Below are 21974 nucleotides of genomic sequence, written 5' to 3' on the forward strand. Positions count from 1 at the left end.
AACATTCTATCAGCTTTCCTAATTACGTGCTATACCTGTATACTAGGGCAGGATTTTCTGCACCATTACCCCCCCCCCCCCCGCGGTATGGTGCGCAGGCAGCCCACCATTGGCCAGGTCTTCTGATACCGCCACTGTCAATGGGTTTTCCCATTGTTCACACCATCCACAGCCAGTGAACGCATGGCAAGGGGTTGCCATCAGCTGGACAGGAAGATCCCGCTGGCACGAGTAGCCGGAGGATTTCATCCCTAGCCTTTTGTGAATCATGTACTACGGCACCCAGACCACTAAATCTCAAAGCCTGCAATCTCTCACCATTTGGATAACAAGCTTCTTTTTCATTCTTCCTGACAAAATGGACAATGGTCACATTTTCCCACATTATACTCCAAATGCCAGATCCCACTCACTTAACCGATCCTTGTCCCTTATGTCCTCTTCACAATTTACTTTCCTACCTGTCTTTGTATCGTCGGAAAATATAGCAACCATACCTTTAGTCCCTTCATCCAAGTAATTTGTCTTAATTGTAAAAACGTGAGGTCCCAGCAGTTATATTATTACCTTTTTAAGTTACAGAGCAAGCCACTGGCACTCTGTGTGCACTGTCTTTGGATTTGGAGTAGGGGCAGGTCCGCTTGGCCCTTGAAACCTGCTTTGACATTTGATAAGATCGTGGCTAATCTGTTTGTGTCCTCAAGTGCATTTTTCTGTCTATCCTCTGTACCCTTTGACTCCTTTCTCAATCAAGAATCTTTCTAACTTGGCCTATTCTGCGCTATTCAGTTCTATGATTCCATTAAGATTATCCATTCTTGTAAACAGTCTGGCTATCTTCTAAAAATAGTAAGTTTTCAACAAAACATGCTTCCAACAAATTAGAAGGAATAAGTGACAACCAATTAAAAATAACAGATTCTCAAATGTGCAAAGAACATTTTCCAGCATTCTCAGGGAGTTTTAATGAATATAGTAATAATAATATGAAAATATTTCTAAAAGTGAGGGCAGCACGGTAGCATTGTGGATAGCACAATTGCTTCACAGCTCCAGGGTCCCAGGTTCGATTCCGGCTTGGGTCACTGTCTGTGCAGAGTCTGCACATCCTCCCCGTGTGTGCGTGGGTTTCCTCCAGGTGCTCCGGTTTCCTCCCACAATCCAAAGATGTGCAGGTTAGGTGGATTGGCCATGATAAATTGCCCTTCGTGTCCAAAATTGCCCTTAGTGTTGGGTGGAGTTACTGGGTTATGGGGACAGGGTGGAGGTGTTGACCTTGGGTAGGGTGCTCTTTCCAAGAGCCGGTGCAGACTCGATGGGCCGAATGGCCTCCTTCTGCACTGTAAATTCTATGATAATCTATGAAACCATCATTACAATTTTCATGCTGGTTTGAAGCACCTTATTAATGGAACATTATGACCACTTATTTTCTCTCCTATGTCATGGATTCTATGTATTATAAGACCAGGTATGATCTGACACTTTGTGAACCGTTTGCTCATGCACTCTGGATTTTCGTGGAATGTCTAGTTCATCTTACCCTCTTGCTATAATGTGATTTAGATTCCGTTCTTCTATAGAAGAGGAATGAACGAGGCTTGTTTGGTGCAAAGGAGAAGAATGCGTTTCTCATTGAAATGAGTCAACTCAAATTAACTACCTGGCTAGCTATATGGTCAAGAAGGAATAACCTTTATTTATCTCAATAGCTTTAGCTTCATCCCTCAGAATATTAAGTTAACACTATGTTTTGTTGCACATGTATATCTAAGCAAGGTAGGAGACTGACAGTCTGCTTAAGCACCCAACCTGTTGGAGGATCCTCTTGTACTGGAACAGTTGGATAAGGCTGAAGTGCCTATAAACTATATCACAAACAACCATGACAAGTTCGGGGCAGGTGTCAAAATGGGATAAGCATTCAGATCCACGTTTGGACAGTCAGCATAAAGAAATATGTTCGCCGTTAGCAAAAACTAACCAAGCTTTAAAGTAGTGGAGGCGGATTCCATAGAGGGTTTCAAAAGAGAGCTGGATATATATGTGAAAGTGATGAATTTAGACAGCTACGGAGATAGGGCCGGGGAAAGGGATTAGCTCTTTGCCGGTGTGGACACAATGGACCGAATGGCCTCCTTTTGTGCTGTAAAAGTCTATGATTCTAACTAAATGGAGTTTGCATTCATTTCGCAGGTTAAGGATCACAAAGGGCAATTTGTCTGAATAGTTTCTGTTGTGACAGGATCAACGTTGCTCTTTACCCAGCTGTAAGCACCACCAGCTTTTGAAAGAGGTGGCAATTGCGGCTGAAACATCAAGGGAGACTCAGTCGTGCAGTCTGGACCATGTCGGTCTAGTTATCAGACTTCATGCGCCCACAACATCAGAGTGCACAGATTGGCAATCGCACCACAAACACTCCATGTGCAAAAGCAAGTTCACACTGCTACATTAGAAGATGTTCATAGGGGTTGTTGTGCAAGGCATATTTTATGCTGGGCAGAGTAATGGGAGCTTTGCTCTGTGGATGGTTGCACCACACCTGACCTTTGTATGCCCAAGTGCTGCCTGCCAAAGTAATTCACATGTGTTCCACTGCTGGCACAGTTTGATAGTTTTAAACCTGATGAACACAAGTTCACACAGAAGTTAAAGGGAAAAATTGAAATGAAACAACCAAGAGAATGCAACCAAATGGGTTATTAATGAAAGCTCCTGGGGTGAATTCTAAGTAGAACCTATCTCATAAAAAGTAATGACAGATGTAACCTTTTCCATTTTAAACAGCACTAAACAGCTGCTAGTTCTTTAATAGGTCAAAGCGCACTGCAGATTTATTTTGGTGCATTACCGGGAATCTGGCGACCGAGATTGGGTTATGTTTTAGGTTGCTGCAATTCTTAACTTAAAATAAAGACTGTTTTCATAGATTTCATAGAATTTACAGTGCAGAAGGAGGCCATTCGGCCCATCGAGTCTGCACCAGCTCTTGGAAAGAGCGCCCTACCCAAGGTCAACACCTCCACCCTATCCCCATAACCCAATAACCCCACCCAACACTAAGGGCAATTTTGGACACGAAGGGCAATTTATCATGGCCAATCCACCTAACCTGCACAGCTTTGGACTGTGGAAGGAAACCGGAGCACCCGGAGGAAACCCACGCACACACGGGGAGGATGTGCAGACTCCGCACAGGCAGAGACCCAAGCCGGAATCGAACCTGGGACCCTGGAGCTGTGAAGCAATTGTGCTATCTACAATGCTACCGTGCTGCAAGTGTTGTTGGAACACTTTGCTGGTGGCATCTTGCGTTTAACAGTAAGGGCAGCACGGTAGCATAGTGGTTAGCACAACTGCTTCACAGCTCCAGGGTCCCAGGTTCGATTCCCGGCTTGGGTCACTGTCTGTGCGGAGTCTGCACGTTCTCTCCGTGGGTTTCCTCCGGGTGCTCCGGTTTCCTCCCACAATCCAAAGATGTGCTGGGTTAGGTGCATTGGCCATGCTAAATTGCCCTTAGTTAGGTGGGGTTACTGGGTTACGGGGATAGGATGGAGGTGTGGGCTTGAATGGGGTGCTCTTTCCATGAGCCAGGGCAGACTTCTGCACTGTAAATTCTATGAAATCTATGAAAAGTAAGTGCATCATTCAGCAGCAAACAGCAGTAACTTTGTGCATCATATGATAGATCCCAAAACTTCTACTGAGCAACTATTATACCAGTAGTGAAATAAATGGATGAGAATGTCCAGAAATTATAATAGCTATTCCCCCAACGCTATCTATGAAAAGGCTGACCTTTAAAACTTCCCGAGGAAATAGAAACATCCATCAACAACAGTTGCGGATGGTAATTGTCCATCTTGCCAATTTAACTGTAGGCTTGACATTTGAAAAAAACAAATAGTTAGAGAGTCAGTCGTTCTGCAATCCATTGCCTTGTTAAACCTGTTAGTTTTGGACTTGGGTGAGCTTCCCCCCACACTCTCAATGTTTCAGTTTTGCTGTATTCACCATTTTCCTTCCCCATCCCTCTCCTCTACCAAAACATAATTCTCCCCAGTATGTTCGACGTTTGAGGAAATGTGTTGCCTGAATTGCTTATTTGTTCAACAAAAATTGCATTAAAAGGGAGAAAAATATCACACGAAAGCTAACCTGTAATTCAAACAACAAACAGGCAGAGTTGCTCATTTCAGAATTTTCTACTCCCTCTCGGGTCCTGTGCCCGAAGGCAGGTCTGGTCCACAGTGTCATGACCTCCACCATGAGTTAGAATAGGGAGACAGGTCCCAAATTCACCCCAGCTAAATAGGAAGCAAGCCTCACGTTGTTGACACCAATCTGAACCATACTAGCTCTCTCCCCCTCCCCCACCCCCGCCACCTCCAAGTCCAGGCTGCTGTGGCAACATATGCTTTTACATGTATGTTGTAGCCTGGAGCTATGAATTTGTTTCCATCTCGTGGAATCTCTCCCACTCATTCCGCCTGCCATTGATGAGTACTGAAAGGATTTACAAGTTGATACTCAAGACTGTTTGGCTGTATTATGAACACAATTTCCGTGGCCATCAAGTCCTGGGGTGGGTCTTGAGCTCCGAGGCAAGGCTGCTATCCACTGCACCACCAGACCTCCCATTTAAACATTTAACGTTTTGAAAGAAAATTCCCTTTTTTTTTTAAGGAACATTCATGACGCAGTTCAGCAGGTTGATAATACGCCTGCTAATCGTTCCTAAACTTTAGTTGCACTGCTGCTCCGACATGGCCAGGAAGCTAACCCACGGCCTATAAATCCTGTGTACAGGATTGCGCCTTCTGGTTGCAGCCCTACGACCATTCCCTCTGCCCTGTCCAGATGCCTGACCTGTTGACCAAGTTCCTTTTGCTGAAAATTATTTAATGTATTTACGTAACGGAGATACTCTTGTCAGCTCTAGCCTTTGCCTGAAGTTGACTTATTGCCTATTGTATTCCATTTTATACTACTGAAACCACGCCAATTTCAGTCCTTGAGGACTTCCCACTGTGCACCTGGGGGAGAAGGTGGGTAGAGGTAATGTGATTGGAATAGTAATCCAGAGGCCCAGGCTCATGCTCTGGGGACATGGGTTCAATTCCCACCGCGGTGGCTGGCGGAATTTAAAATGTAATTAATACATTTGAATCAAAGGCTAGTCTCGGTAAAGTGGACGATGAAACTATGATAATAATAATCTTTATTAGTGTCACAAGTGGGCTTACATTAACATAGCAATGAAGTTACTGTGAAAATAGCCACACTCCGGCACCTGTTCAGGTACACTGAGAGAGAATTCAGAATGTCCAATTCACCTAACAGCACGTCTTTCGGGACTTGTGGGAAGAAACCGGAGCACCCGGAGAAAACCCACGCAGACACGGGGAGAACGTGCAGACTCCGCACAGACAGTGACCCAAGCCAGGAATCGAACCTGGGTCCCTGGCGCTGTGAAGCAACAGTGCTAACCACTGTGCTACCGTGCCGCCCATCGATTGTTGTTAAAAGCCCATCTGATTCATTGATGCCCCTTAGGGAAGGAAATCTGTCATCCTTATCCAGCCTGGCCCACATGTGACTTCAGGCACACACTTAATGTGGTCGACTTTTAAAAAAAAAAAAATGTTATTCAAGTTTTCACAAAATATCAACAAAATACAGAAAGAAAAGAACAACCCCCCCCCCCCATATATAAATAATAAATTAACAGCCTTCATCAACACAAAGGTAAATATACACGCCCCCTCAAGAAAAAACAAACCAACCCCCCCTGAGCCACCCCCCGTTCTGCCAGGAAGTCTAGGAACGGTGCACCAATCCCCTTGAGGCAAATTTCACCCTCTCCAATTTAATAAACCCCGCCATATCGTTGATCCAGGATTCCACGCTTGGGGGCCTCGCATCCTTCCGCTGAATAAGAATCCTTCGCCGGGCTACCAGGGACGCAAAGGCCAGAATACCGGCCTCTTTCGCCTCCTGCACTCCCGGCTCCCCTGCAACCCCAAATATTGCGAGCCCCCAGCCCGGTTTGACCCTGGAACCTACCACCCTCGACACTGTCCTCACGACACCCTTCCAAAAGTCCTCCAGCACTGGGCACGCCCAGAACATGTGGGTGTGATTTGCTGGGCTCCCTGAGCACCTAACACACCTGCCCTCGCACCCAAAGAACCGGCTTATCCTTGCCCTGGTCATGTGAGCCTTATGCAGCACCTTAAATTGTATGAGGCTGAGCCTCACGCAAGAGGAGGAAGAGTTCACTCTCCCCAGGGCATCCACCCAAATCCCCTCGTCAATCTCCTCACCCAACTCCTCCTCCCACTTACCCTTTAGCTCCTCCACCGAGGCCTCCTCCTCCTCCTGCATCACCTGATACGATGCCGAGATCCTCCCCTCTCCAACCCACACCCCCAACAGCACCCTGTCCTGGACCCTGCGTGGCGGCAGCAGTGGGGACTCCACTACCTGCCGCCAAACAAATGCCCTTACCTGCATATATCTGAAGTTGTTCCCCGAGGGTAGCCCGAACTTCTCCTCCAGCTCACCCAGGCTCGCGAACTTCCCGTCCACAAACAGGTCCCCCATCCTTCTAATACCTGCCCTGTGACAGCTCAGGAACCATCCGTCCATCCTCCCCGGGATAAACCGGTGGTTCCCCCGAATCGGGGACCTCACCTCCCCCCTGCGACGTCTCCAATGCCCCCATATTTTGAGGGTTGCCGCCACCACCGGGCTCGTGGTATACCTCGTTGGAGGAAGCGGCAGCGGCGCCGTCACCAGCGCCTCCAGGCTCGTGCCCACACAGGACGCCATCTCCAGCCTCTTCCATGCCGCCTCATCCTCCTCCATCACCCACTTACGCACCATCGCCACGTTGGCGGCTCAATAATACCCACAGAGGTTAGGTAGCGCCAAGCCCCCCCCTATCCCTGCACCGCTCCAGGAACACGCTTCTCACTAAGAACACCCTTCTCAAATGTGGTTGACTCTTAACTGCCCTTTGAAATGACCCAGCATGACACTCAGTTGAAGGGAAATTAGGGATGGGCAACAAATATTGGCCTTGGCAGTGAGACCGTATCCCACGAAAGAAAGCAGAACTAGGGGGCATAGCCTCAAAATAAGGGGAAGTAGATTTAGGACTGAGCTTAGGAGGAATGTCTTCACCCAAAAGGTTGTGAATCTATGGAATTCCTTGCCCAGTGAAGCAGTAGAGGCTCCTTCATTAAATGTTTTCAAGATAAAGATAGATAGTTTTTTGAAGAATAAAGGAATAAAAGGTTACGGTGTTCAGGCGGGAAAGTGGTGCTGAGTCCACAAAAGATCAGCCATGATCTCACTGAATGGCGGAGCAGGCTCGTAGGGCCAGATGGCCTACTCCTGCTCCTAGTTCTTATGTTCTAATACATTTTTAAAAGCTGCCTTCACTAACCCATTGAGCTGCCAACATAGCGGGTGACCCATACGTCCGTTTGAATTGCTTCAACTATCTGCCCTCACCAGAGGGGTTCCTGATTTCACTGCCAACTTGCCCCTGGGAAAGCTGAAGGGAGGCAGGAAGAAGTCGGGTCTGACAGCATCTTTCAAAATGTCCCCAGACCCCTCCCACCAACCTGGAAAAATCCCACCCACTGGTTCAGATTGCACATTTTTGTGAGTAGACACATAGGCACGAGTTAGAATAGTAAACTGGAATCAATACAAACCATCAAAATGTCCATCAGCTTTTCTATCACCAACTGAACTAATCTTCAACATTGAAATACGTTTAGAAAAAAAAACTTGTGCTATATGGTGACTGAAACCTTTCAGAAATCTCTCAAAGCACTTAACATACGATCAATTACTTTGGATTGCAGTGACTGTAATGTAGGTAGGCTGAAGAAACAATGAAAGATAGGTAGATAACTCTTATGGTACTTGAGAAAGAGCTTTCCTCCTCTCAATGAATGCAATGAGAATGCAGGATCAGGCGGACTGCACTGTGCTCCTGTGCACCAACTCAACATTCAAATTAAGGCCATTCTTCAGCCGTGTAGATAGCTCAAATGCACAGCCACCGGTGCTCGTACATGGCTGATCCCCAGAAAAACACCAATGAGGATCCAACAATGGCTACATCATTCTTCCTGGGCGTCAAGAAACAAGGTGCTAGAGTGAAGCCCTTTACACATTTCAGTTGTGCACTTTTTAAGGCGTCAGTCAGGCGGCTTCCTCCACCGAGGGAACTCCATCCTAAGAGTCAGCGCCTTCAGAAGCGATGGGAAGGTGAGAAGGAACAAACATAAGGAAAGTCCGCCCCTCTTCACAGCCGCGTGTTTCTCCGCAGCGGGAGGCGGCGCGCTGTTCGTTGGTGCCAGAATTCCCAGATCCCGCCGCTGTCAATGGGATTTCCCACGGAAACCACCCCTATTCACAGTATATATTCAGGATTTAGATGAGGGAACAAAATGTCATATCTCAAAATTTGCAGATGACACCAAGTTGGGTGGAAGGGTGAGCTGTGCGGAGGATGCAGAGCTCCTTCAGTGTGATTTGGATAAGTTGTGTCTTGGGCAAATGAATGGCAGATGCAGTATAATTTGGATAAAGGCGAGGTTATCCACTTTGGTAGCAAAAACAAGGCGGCCGTCTATTATCTAAATGGCCAATAATTAGTAGAGGGGAACGTGCAACGAGACCAGGCTGTCCTGGTACACCAGTCACTGAACGTAAGCATACAGGTACAGCAGGGGGTAAAAAAGGCAAAATGGTATGCTGGCCTTCATTGCGAGTACAGGAGCGGGGATGTCTTGCTGGAATTATACAGGGCTTTGGTGAGGCCACACCTGGAATATTGTGTGCAGTTTTGTCTCCTTATCTGAGGAAGGATGTTCTAGCTATAGAGAGAGTGCAGTGAAGGTTTACCAGACTAATTCCTCGGATGGCAGGACTGACGTACAAGGAGAGATTGAATCGGCTAAGATGGTATTAGCTGGAGTTCAGAAGAAACCTATAAAATTCTGACTGGACTGGACAGGGTTGATGATGCAGGAAGGATGTTCCCGATGGTGGGTGTGTCCAGAATCAGGGATCACCGTCTGAGGATATGGGGTGGGCCATTTAGGACAGAGATGAGGAGAAATTTCTTCACCTAGAGAGTGGTGAGCCTGTGAAATTCGTTACCACAGGGAATGGTAAAGTCCAAAATGTTGTATGTTTTCAAGAAGCATTTAGATATAGCACTTGGAGCGAAGGGGAGCAAAGGATATGGGGGAAAAAGGGATTAGGCTATTGAGTTGGATGATCTGCCATGATCATAATGAATGGCGGAGCGGTCTTGAAGGGCTTATTGGTCTCCTCCTGCTCCTATTTTTCCTATGTTTCTCTGCCACCGGGAAACCAGTGGGAGGAATCAGATAATCCTGCCACCAGTGAACAACCGGAAAGCTCCGGCCATTAATTCTGTTTCACTCCTCAGACGCTGCCTGATCTGCTGAGTAATCTCAGGATTTTAATTATCGTTCAGGTATGGGAAACATTAATCTATCTTTTTATTTTTCAGCTGTTGATTTGCTTCCAATGTATTTATGAGATTTTCTGCATTTATTTCTGGTTATAATTTGTCAAATTATTTTTCTTTTGATTCATACTATACAATTCCAAATGCACCAATTGTAGTCATTCCCATTAAAGGGAAGGTCTAATTAACTGATACAATATTTTAGCAAATTCACAATCCATTGATCAAGATTGAGTTGTCCTCCATAAACCAATGCTAAATCTTCACTAGCAACATCTAGAGTTTGAGGTATAGGGCGAGTACAAAGCACAACATTTTTGACCTACAGGTCGAATACATTTATTTTTTCTAAACAGTCTATTCCTGGAGATAAATGAGTTCCAAATACTTTCAAAATATGTCTTAAACTTTCACTGTAAGATTTAGTGCTTTAAGCTTTATAACATCACCATAAAATGTCATCAAATTTCAACTCAATGCTTCCACGTTTTGTCTCACGAAAATGGGCCATGAAAACAACCATTGAAATGTCTTTACCTCCAGATCTCGGATGCCGTCTAGGATACTCAACCTCTCTGGCACTGATTCAAGATGGTCCAAAGCCATCCGGGTGCTCTAAATTCAAAAACAAAAGTTCAAACATGTTTATACTCTATCCCGATTTGTTGAAATCGATCACAGGACTGAAAACAACATGAATTTGGTCTAACAGCACAAGCGGGTCAATTTTCTCATGAGCAGCACACAAGGTCAAAATCGTCCTTAATAATAGAACACGCGAGTCAACTTTCTCATTAGTAACAAAACACATATGCCAGTGTTCTCCTTCATAACAATACATGTTTCAATGTTCTTTTTTGCTGATGCTGGAGGTGATCGAAAGCACTAAACATTCCACAAGCATTCTAACTGGTTATTTTGATAAATCAGCCTTTCGTTTTGTTGGACACTTTTGTGTTGAAGAGCGAGGGTTGGCCAGGGGGGAGCTGTGGCAGGGAACAAGATGCAAAAGGCTACTGAGATTACACTGCAAACAATTTTACAACAGTCTTTCCTATTCATTCCCCTCCTTTCCAGAATGGGTTGATTCTTGCTGGGCAAAGGTGCCACGGCCATACTCTGGTATCTTAGCAGGGCTACCCCCATCCCTGACAAATCCTATCAGTATGCTTGCATTTTCTAAACCAGGCTCACTGAACAAACGGAAAGGAATAGGCGCTTAACTCATTTGTCCCTCACCAGTCCAAAAGAACTGATGGACGCAGGATTATACTCTTTCGCCCTCGTTAACTGTGCACAGGCGGGGGAACAAATCTGAGGCCTTTTCTTTGAATCACTCATTTCCAGGACCGGTGTGCGTAACACCTGAAGTATCACAATTGCAGAACATTACAAAATGGCAGCGACCTGAGTCTCTGAAGATCATGACAACATCACTTGCTGCTGATGGCGTGACACTTTGGCCACTGAATTAGGAGAATTGTACACCTGTAATTGCTAGGATTTTATATTTCGCCTGCACAGATACTGCACTTTAGTTCCTAAACATACGTGGGCGGAATTCTCCCAAAATTATTCTCAGTGTTATCCCCAACTGGAAAATCAGTGAGTTCCTGCTAGGTGGTTTGGGGCGAATCAGTTCGCAATTCGACCACACTTTAGAATTTTTGAGGGGGCATGGGGAGATTCTCACCGAACTTTCCCACGCTGAAGAGATTCTTTTTAACGAGTGGAACCTAAAAGAGCTGGCAAGACCGGCTCCTCAGAAATCGCCTCTTTAGGGGGCGACCAAATCTCAAACTTAAGTTGAACGTCCCCTCACGCAGCACCCCCCCCCATCACTAATTGTTCGGATCGCCACACAGGCATGAGGGTGATCCGCCAACACATCACACCCCCATCCATCCTCACTGGCATCGGGGCATCACCAATTCCCACTGATGTGTTGGGTACTCTGGATCTGTGGAGACTGCGTTTACCTTAGCGGTAACATAGACAGGCTACCAGTACTTGTAATAGTACAACTCTATTTTATTTAATTAAGAGCTGTTAAACATACTTGCACTGTGGGTCGACACTATGTTAGATTGACTGAAGACCTATGCCTAACCTGACCAGCCTATACTGCTAGCACATGGTAGATGTTTGTGCTACTGACTGCGGGCACTGTCTGTCTCAGAGGCTGCATCCCGAATGAGCGGGAAAACTTGTGCCCTCTGTCTTTATAGTGACCGTGCCCTAACTGGTGATTGGCTGCTGTCTTGTGTGTGTTGATTGGTCTTGCAGTGTGTCAGTCAGTGTGTGTTTCTGCACCATCATATACTGATGTGTATATTATGACACCCACCTCCACCCCCCGCTTAAGTGAGCGATGCTCCACTATGAGGTCACGCAAGGCCTGGGCCTCCCCTTCAGGTTCTGCCCCTTGCCAGGTAGTCCCAACCATGTTGTCATAGGCAGGTTGCCACTGCTAGGATGTCAAGGGACAGTACCAGGGCACTATACAGCCATTTCCCCCACCACCTGGGGGCTTCAACGACTTCTGAGCCCCCCCCCCCCCCCCCCCCCCCCGCCCCCCACCCCCCCTCCGCCCCGGCACGGCCATCACGACTGGTTTCTGTTTCTGGAAACCTGTAGTGATTCTCACTGGGTTCCTGCTGCCCCTGAGGGTCGGAGAATTTGGGAACAGGGAGAATCCGGCTTAAAACTGGCCAGAGTGGCCGATAATCATGCTAGCATGAGTGTACGGATCCCAGAACCGCCCAGGAAACCCGAACATCTCCCTGTCACACCCTTAAACACAGGCTCTACATCACACTGCAGCCAAGCTCCCAGCAAAGGTACATATCCCTCAGTGTCCCCCATCTGTAGGACATGCCCACAGACCAATCCCTTCACATAAAGCCGTATGCCTGCTCAGTAGATACGTCTCCACCACACAAATAGCTGCCACCATTCTAGCAGGAAGGCACAAGGTTCACTCAATGAGGACACCCATAGTGGACCCCACTGGGAGAACCAGGACAGGGGCTACAGAGCCCATCGCTAACACCTATTGTGGCAGCTACTAGTACCCCATTTGGCACAGAGGAGTGGTGAGGACAGAGGGGTTGTACTCAAGGGCCAGGTGCAAGTCACTGATGGGGACTGGACTGCAGTGTCAAGTACATAGAATCACAGAATCCCTACAATGCAGAAGGAGGTCATTCAGCCCATAGAGTCTGGACCGACCCTCTGAAAGGGTACCCTATCTACCCTCACTCCCCATCCTATCCCTGTAACCCCTCTGATCATGGCCAATCCACCTAACCTACATATCTTTGGACTGTGGCAGGGAACCGGAGCACCCGGAGGAAACCCATGCAGACATAAGGAGCAAGTGCAAACGCCACACAGAGTCACCCAAGAACATAAGAACTAGGAGCAGGAGTAGGCCATCTGGCCCCTCGAGCCTGCTCCGCCATTCAATGAGATCATGGCTGATCTTTTGTGGACTCAGCTCCACTTTCCGGCCCGAACACCATAACCCTTAGTCCCTTTATTCTTCAAAAAACTATCTATCTTTATCTTAAAAACATTTAATGAAGGAGCCTCAACTGCTTCACTGGGCAAGGAATTCCAGATATTCACAACCCTTTGGGTGAAGAAGTTCCTCCTAAACTCAGTCCTAAATCTACTTCCTCTTATTTTGAGGCTATGCCCCCGAGTTCTGCTTTCACCTGCCAGTGGAAACAACCTGCCCGCATCTATCCTATCTATTCCCTTCATAATTTTATATGTTTCTATAAGATCCCCCCCTCATCCTTCTAAATTCCAACGAGTACAGTCCCAGTCAACTCAACCTCTCCTCGTAATCCAACCCCTTCAGCTCTGGGATTAACCTAGTGAATCTCCTCTGCACACCCTCCAGTGCCAGTACGTCCTTTCTCAAGTAAAGGAGACCAAAACTGAACACAATACTCCAGGTGTGACCTCACTAACACCTTATACAATTGCAGCATGACCTTCCTAGTCTTAAACTCCATCCCTCTAGCAATGAAGGACAAAATTCCATTCGCCTTCTTAATCCCGTTGCACCTGTAAACCAATTTTTTGCGACTCATGCACTAGCACACCCAGGTCTCTCTGCACAGCAGCATGTTTTAATAGTTTATCATTTAAATAATAATCCCTTTTGCTGTTATTCCTACCAAAACAGATAATCTCACATTTGTCAACATTGTATTCCATCTGCCAGACCCTAGCCCACTCACTTAGCCTACCAAATCCCTCTGCAGACTTCCAGTATCCTCTGCACTTTTTGCTTTACCACTTATCTTAGTGTCGTCTGCAAACTTGGACACATTGCCCTTGGTCCCCAACTCCAAATCATCTATGTAAATTGTGAACAATTGTGGGCCATTGTGGGCCCAACACTGATCCCTGAGGGACACCACTAGCTACTGATTGCCAACCAGAGAAACAAGGCCGGTATTGAACCCGGGTTTCTGGCACTGTGAGTCAGCAGTGCTAACCACCGTGCCACCGTTCGGCCCACATGATCTAGAACGGGCCTGGGGGCGTGAGGAATGTTGAAGTTAGCTGAACAGTCAAACTCAGGATGACCATTTAAGTTGGGAGGTTCGGATGGTCAAGGGAAGCATCACCTTGCTTCTGTCTCTCTCCCCTGTTCCGCACAGGAATGGAATTTGAAACTCAGCCGGCTATGCTAGCTATATACCTGACTGTGCTGCCATAGCTGATGCACACCAGCCCAGGGAAGAGCTGCACGACAGGAGCCTGCCCCAGAACAGTAGGGGCCAGCCGGTCAGGCTCAAGTGCCGGACGAGCACCAGGCCAAGGAAGGGGTACGCAGGCGCCGCCACATCAGACCATGTTTCTACCATCAGTGCTCGCCCTTCGAGGAGCTGCCAGACCGAGTGTGCTGCCGTCGACTCTGCCTCACCAAGGAGACCGTGCACTACCTGAACTAAATGGTGGCGGACCTGGTACCACGAGGGCTAGGAGGAGGACATCAGTTCCCGGCGACAGTCAAGTTTTTAAAAATTAATTTACAGGATGTGGGCGTCACTGGTTCAGCCAGCTTTTATTGCCCATCCCGAGTTGCTCTTCAGAAAATGATGGCGAGTTGCCTTCTTGAAGCGCTGTAGTTCCTGAGGTGTAGGTACATCGACAGTGCTGTTAGGGAGGGAGGGAGTTCCAGGATTTTGACTCACTAACAGTGAAGGAACTTCGATATAATTCCAAGCCGGGGTGGCGAGTGACTTGGAGTGGGCTATTCTGATATGCTTTTTTTGTTCCTTGCTTATGGCGGTGTTATTTTGTAACTTTGTCGTGTCATTCTCCAAAATGTAAAATCTTAATAAATATACTTTAAAAAAAATAATACATGCTAATCTTGTTCACACTCTTGCTGGGCGTGAACCAGATCACGTTGGGGCTGGGAAAATCCCAGGGGGGCTCTCCCCAGCGCGATTCTCCGGCCCCAGTGTGATCTGTGCGGAGACCCAAGCCCCCCCCCCCCCCATGTAACTGGTCTTCCAGATCCATGGAATACAAAAGCTGCTATTGTTGGGGCACAGGAGGTAAGCTTCACTATGGGTCTAATCGGTCCATACCTGACCTTGCTCGATCGTGACAAAGTTCCTGAAACGGAAAGTGTGCCAGCTCTCAGTATTCTGATGAGAACATAAAATCAGGTTAATAAGGCTATAAAAAAGTTTTAAAAAGCAAACAAACCACTAGCAATTCATCTCTCGAGGGATGGAACTGAAAAAGCTGTATGTTAAACCTGCACAGAACTTTGGATAGACAACACTTAAAATACTGTTAACAGTTCTGGCCTATTTAGCATAAAAAGGATGTAGAGGCACTGGAGCAAATGTAGAACAAACTTACTAGTATGATAACAGAATAGACTATCAGGAAAGACCGAACAGGCTGGGGCTGTTTTCGCAAGAAATGTTAAGATTGAGGGGTGAAATGAGAGGCTTTTTACATTATGACGGTTTGACGGGGTAAATATAGATGTTTCCACTTGCATTTGCGACCAGAACTAGAGGCCGTTAAGATAAGACAGTCATTTATAAGTCTGATGGAAATTCAGGACAAAGCTTTTTAACCCCAAGAGTAGTTTGAAAGTGGAGCCCACAGGGGATAACTGCGGTGAATAGCATACATAGATCCATTTTAGGGGAGGCTAAACAAACAGGAGAGAAAGGAATAGAAACTATGTTTATGTGATTAGGTGATTAAGAGTGGGAGGAGGTTCATGTGGAGAATAAACACTGGTGTGGACCTGTTGTGCTGTAAATACTAAGCAGCACTATGTATGTAGCATTCAGTTAATAATCTCATGCAACTCTTTTACGTTGGCCACCTCCTTTGTTTCAGCAAATAGTTGCAGGACAAATTTAGAGGTCTCTGTACACAATGCAGGAAATCTGGAACAAAACCAAAAAATATCACAACTACTCAATGGGCGAGACAGCATCTGTGGGGAGAACGCTGGGCCAATTGATGTTTTAGGTTGGACCTTTCGTTAGAATCAACACGATCAGCTTGTCAATAAGTGTTTCTCGCATTTTCTCTTTTTGTTTGGGGAGTTTCACCATTTACAGACAGCACACCTGGGTTCCCCCTCAGATGCTTGGTGCGTGCCCAGAATATCGTCTGGTGCAAAATTCAGAGTAATGCCACCTCATTCCACAAACTCAGGGGCCGGGAGGGGGAAAGAGGGCCACTGTGGCATATATAATTGGCATGGTATAACACCACTGAAATAAGACCGTTCCAATTGGCTCCTCGCCTTTCAGAGATTATTTGCGAGGAAAATACACAACTCAAACTCAGATATAAGACGACATCAAGAAAAGGCCAGTTTTGCCAAGAAAGCAGACAGCACACACAAAGGTTATGAAAGGATACATAGCACACTCAAGGAAAGTGCTAGCACCGTCTTGTTTGCAGGGCAAGAAAACACCTATTAAAGCTTTTCAAGCTATATTTACATCGATACCACATTACAAATACCAGACTTAATTAAATTAACCTGTTTGAATGGCTCATGTCCGAGCATGAATTTCCGACATAGTTGTGGTGATTTTCTTTTTAAAGATGTTTTAATAATAATAAAAGCAAATGACTGCGGATGCTGGAATCTGAAACCAAAAAGAAAGTGCTGGAAAATCTCAGCAGGTCTGGCAGCATCTGTAGGGAAAGAAAAGAGCGAACGTTTTGAGTCCAGATGACCCTTTTCTCGCCCTACAGATGCTGCTAGACCTGCTGAGATTTTCCAGCATTTTCTTTTTGGTTTTAATAATAATAATCTTTTTAATAATCTTTATTAGTTAACACTGCAATTAAGTTACTGTGAAAAGCCCCTAGTCGCCACATTCCGGCACCTGTTCGGGTACACTGAGGGAGAATTCAGAATGTCCAATTCACCTAACAGCACGTCTTTCGGGACTTGTGGCAGGAAACCGGAGCACACGGAGGAAACCCACGCAGACAGGGGGATAACGTGCAGACTCCGCACAGACAGTGACCCAAGACGGGAATCAAACCTAGGACCCTGGAGCTGTGAAGCAACTGTGCTAACCACTGTGCTCCCGTGCTTCACTTCCTGGAGCTGTGAAGCAACAGTGCGAACCACTGTGCTCCCGTGCTTCACTTCCTGGAGCTGTGAAGCAACAGTGCTAACCACTGTGCTCCCGTGCTTCACTTCCTGGAGCTGTGAAGCAACAGTGCTAACCACTGTGCTCCCGTGCTTCACTTCCTGGAGCTGTGAAGCAACAGCGCTAACCACTGTGCTCCTGTGCTTCACTACCTTCAGCCGGGTCTGATAGCCAGTGGACATGCCAGTCCAGGGGAGAAAGTCTACTCTTACACTTTTCGCTCCACCTTTCTACTGAGTCCACCAAATACACAGGTGAAAAAAGCCAAAACCAACGCCTCTGAGCCAGAGCTATTGTGTGTGTGAGACCACTCACTCCATGGCCACCACCGGAAGGCCAGTTGGGGTGATTATCATCCTCACTCTCGCTTCAATGGTAAACCAACATGGCACAAGGTACATTTTATAGACACACCTTGGAATTTATGGTAAGACATGTGTGACAATGCCAGGCATTCTGCACTGTACCACAAAAAGGAGCAACTTAAGAGTCATAGAGTCATAGATGTTTACAGCATGGAAACAGGCCCTTCGACCAAGCTTGTCCATGCCACCCAGTTTCCATCACTAAGCTAGTCCCACTTGCCCGCAATGGCCCATATCCCTCTATACACCTGCCCACGTAACTATCTAACTGCATTTTAAATGACAAAATCGTGCCCTCTTAAAAATTTGAACCTGATTGGTTGCTGAAAGAATAGAATAACTTAAGAGAAACTGCTGTTACAATCTCCGTGGAGACTGCTAACTTTTGAAGAGATTTAAACTTCCAAGTTAGGAACGGAAAGAATGACACAAAATGTCACATTTTTAAAGCTTTTACTTAATAAAAACTGAACAAAAACACTATTGACTGAACTCTTTTGTTTTTGTAGGGAGCTTATACTTTAAACTACAGAGAGGAACATTCCGCTTTTCTTTTTATCGCCCATCTCACTCTCCACTGATTTACACTCCTTTTAGGAATCAGTCCACCGTTGCTCCTAGCTGCCAATAGGTTCCTATGAGCCACTTCACCGAGTAGTAACTTCAAGCAAACATCTCCAGATGCTTCCCTCAGTTTCTAAGAGTTTTTTAATTCACCACCAGCAGTAAAGCCTGTTCCAATAGTTCTCCTTCCCCCCAGCCATGTCAGAATGAATCTCCCAGAATCCGTAGATGTTTTCAGGATTTGTCTCTTCAACTAGAACCCGCCTACCTCCCATATCTGGCTTAGGTAGCTCGCAAAGTCAAACAGCTTCTTCTCTTGGCTGAACTCACAGAACTGTTGTCTTTCTGTTATACTCATTTTGTAGGAATCCTGTAGCCTGATATTATAAATGGCTTCCTCTGAGCTTTTCTTCATGGCAATGTGAAATATGCTAGCCTTGCATCCAGGTAGAAATGCAAATTGGCTATGCTTGATTCCAACTCACTTGCACCCTAGAAATAGTGGTGGCATGGTGGTCAGCACTGCTGCCTCTCAGCGCCAGGGATCAGGGTTCAATTCCGGTCTCGGGTGACTGTGCGGAGTCTGCACGTTCTCCCCGTGTCTGCGTGGGTTTCCTCGGGTGCTCCGGTTTCCTCCCACAGTCCAAAGATATGCAGGTTAGGTGGATTGGCCATGCTAAAGTGCTGCTTAATGTCCAAAAGTGGGGTTATGGGGATAGGGTGAAGGCATGTAGGGATTCTATTCTATTCTAATAAATGGGTAGTTTACAGCACAGCTGTTTACAGCCTGATACCTACAACACCTTTCCAGGACTTTGGGGAGTCAAAGTTTACTCATTGTAAACTCAAAGACTGTTGCCATTGTCTCCAAGTGTGTATTTCACCATCCCCTCAGCAGAACAATCTAAGCCTTCCTTTGATTTGTACCAATCAAATCACCCAGGCTGTTAGGCAGACTTCAGAACAGGCAACATGATCCCCTTTATTTAACCTAAATTTATAATAATCTTTATTGTCACAAGTAGGCTTGCAATGAAGTTACTGCGAAAAGCCCCTGGTCGCCACATTCCGGTGCCTGTTCGGGTACACTAAGGGAGAATTTAGAATGCCCAAATTACCTAACAGTACATCTTTCGGGACTTGTGGGAGGAAACCGGAGCACTCGGAGGAAACCCACGCAGACACAGGGAGAACATGCAGACTCCGCACAGACAGTGACCCGATCCGGGAATCGAACCTGGGACCCTGAAACGGTGAAGCCACAGTGCTAACCACTGTGCTGCCCAGATATATTTAAAGGTACTTAAAGATATATATTTAAAGATAGTCCCAAAACATTATAATCTCATAAATCTCACAATTGCAACACCTGGAATACAATAGGCACAGGATTCCCATTTCAAAATCAAAAGCTTACTTCAACGGCCCTCTCAGGTTAGTGCGGAAGAGTTTAACACTGCACCTACTGGTTCAAGCTGAGCTGGGAGCTGGGGAAGCTGTTAAGAGCAGAGCTGCAGGCGGGCAGGTGTTGGCATGAACTGAAGGGGCTGAGTTTCATTTGGCTGACATTAAGCTAAAGATTTATTTATTTTCGCTAATTGTGAGATGTGAGTTTGAGAAAATTGTCAGACTAGGTGATAATAGCTTGGAGTCATGGGTGTTGGCAAAGAAACAAAACAAGGTCGGGGCCATCAGCACAAATATGAAAATTCTTGCATTGATGGATAATCTAGTCAAAAGAACAGCTTTAAATGACAACAATTCGTACTTCTAATCAATATTTCAGCATAGCAAACCTCCTTAGACAGATCATGGATGCAAAGATTGAATCACAACTATAGATCACGGATTAAAGTGGTCAAAGGCAATGATAGGTTTGAGGTGGCTTCAGGAGATGAGGGGAGAAGTAATGAGGCAGAAGGATCGATAGAATTGTAGAGTGAATAGCCAACATGGCTAAAGGTTTTGCCACTGATGGCAGATTGGGGACAGGGGCATTGATAAGAAGGTCAGAGTTGGAATAGCAGAGGGCTGGACAAGACTGCAATGATACATTGGTGTGGGTTATGCAAATAAGGCCAAGAATTTTGCATTTAACATATTAGGGACATGGACCTTATGTGAGGGTTGGATCGGTAGCTAAAGGAGCAGTAGGACTGTGTGGGGAGCGGAACACAGGTAGTGTTGTTTTGGACAAGTTTCTGCTTACGTAGAGTGAAATATAGGCTGGGGCAAAGGCAAGCAAAGATTTGTAGAAATCGTGGCTGGAAGTTGGATGAATAGTGTTGGGGTTGAGCCTGTAGTGGAGGTGGGTATTGTTCTACAGGTGGACATAGGATTTAAAGCTTAGCTCAGGATGAAGCAGGACTCTAAGGTTGCACAGTACCAGATTTACCCTGAATGGGCACCCAGGAGGATGAACAAGGTATAAAGTGTGCAGATTCAAGTTTGCACAGGTTCTTTTACTTGTTGTTTGAGGCAAGGGTGGAGAGCAGGTGTTGAAGGAGTTTATGAGCTTCCAGGATGATCCTGAAGTTGTTCTGTCAGAGGGTTGCAAAGTCCAAAAATGTTCAAAGTGGCTTAGCCAGATTCGATGACAGATGGAAAAAACAGATGTCCACCACATACACTCATAAGTCCCCCCATATAGTTGAAAATGGGAGCAGCACCAGGTGGAAAAACCCGCGTGGGTTTTACAAGATGCTGCTGTAGAAATATTGTGGTGAATGGAAGGCCAAAGGCCGATAGTTAAAAGTTAAAAAAGTTAATCTTTCATTAAGTTTCTTTCAGGTATCGATGCAGAAGAAAATGCCGTCGGAAGGGGAAAGGAACATGTGAGTGGAAGTTCAGAGTTGGCCTTATCTGTGATTGCAACGGTAGGAGTAGAAAGATTAGGATTGAGGGTGTAGTTGTGAATATTGATCGGGCAGCTTTAATGAAAGAAAGGCAGGGTCAGGAGAGAAGTTCCTGAAAATTAATAGTGAGGAACTGCAAGGACAAAGTCTTCAGTGATGCCTATAATGTTTTTAGTAAGAAGTCTTACAACCCTAGGTTAAAGTCCAGCAGGTTTGTTTCAAATCACTAGCTTTCGGAGCACTGCTCCTTCCTCAGGTGAAAGTTTTATAATGATTTTAAGAGGACATCCAAAGATGTGCAGGTTAGGTGGATTGGCCATGATACATTGCCCTTAGTGTGTCCAAAAAAGGTTAGGTGGGGTTATTGGGTTACGGGGATAGGGTGGAGGCATGGGTTTAAGTGTGGTGCTCTTTCCAAGGGTCGGTGCAGACTCGATGGGCCAAATGGCCTCCTTCTGCACTGTAAATTCTATGATTATTGATCTTCGCAGTCTCTTCTAAAGGACAATTCCACTCAAAGGTGCCTGCATTTCCATGCAGTGTTCCCCTGGGCAAGCTGCAGACTGCCATCATTCTTCAGGATCAATGCAGCTCCAGATGGTTGAAAAGGAAGAATGTGTTGAGACTCACTGCATTATATTTTCTTCTGGGTTAGGCTGATGGTTTCAGATAGCAAATTTCTTAGCGGTGCTTTGCAAATTCCATTTGGTGCCAAGCTGAAGCAAGTTACTGAAAAAAATTACTAAACTATCACCCACTGTTCTCCAGCAATCTGCATTAACTGCACACCTGGACTAGCCCTCTGACACACTGCGGTGCTAATATGATTAATTTTGTATCAGAAACAGTTGAACTCAAACTTTAATGCCATATAATGGCCACGTGTACTACAAGCTCGTGGTTACTAATTTATTATAATTATGAGATGTTTGGACAGAGTGAAACCATTCAGCCCAGTCAGTAAAGGGAGGATTTAAGGTAATTGGCA

At 46.0% G+C, this 21974-nt stretch overlaps 1 protein-coding gene across 3 annotated transcripts in view; it reads right to left on the minus strand.

Moving 5' to 3' along the window:
• Window positions 1-21974, minus strand: part of LOC140405340 (centrosomal protein of 128 kDa-like) — a 589746-nt gene that overhangs the window by 46881 nt on the left and 520891 nt on the right. For all 3 annotated transcript variants that reach the window (XM_072493651.1, XM_072493643.1, XM_072493633.1), the window contains exon 20: window positions 10064-10141. In XM_072493651.1, coding sequence (XP_072349752.1) covers window positions 10064-10141 — 78 coding nt within the window. The remainder of the gene's footprint in view (window positions 1-10063; window positions 10142-21974) is intronic.

Source organism: Scyliorhinus torazame, chromosome 2 (genome assembly GCF_047496885.1).
Source record: "Scyliorhinus torazame isolate Kashiwa2021f chromosome 2, sScyTor2.1, whole genome shotgun sequence".
Taxonomy (NCBI): Eukaryota; Metazoa; Chordata; class Chondrichthyes; order Carcharhiniformes; family Scyliorhinidae; genus Scyliorhinus; species Scyliorhinus torazame.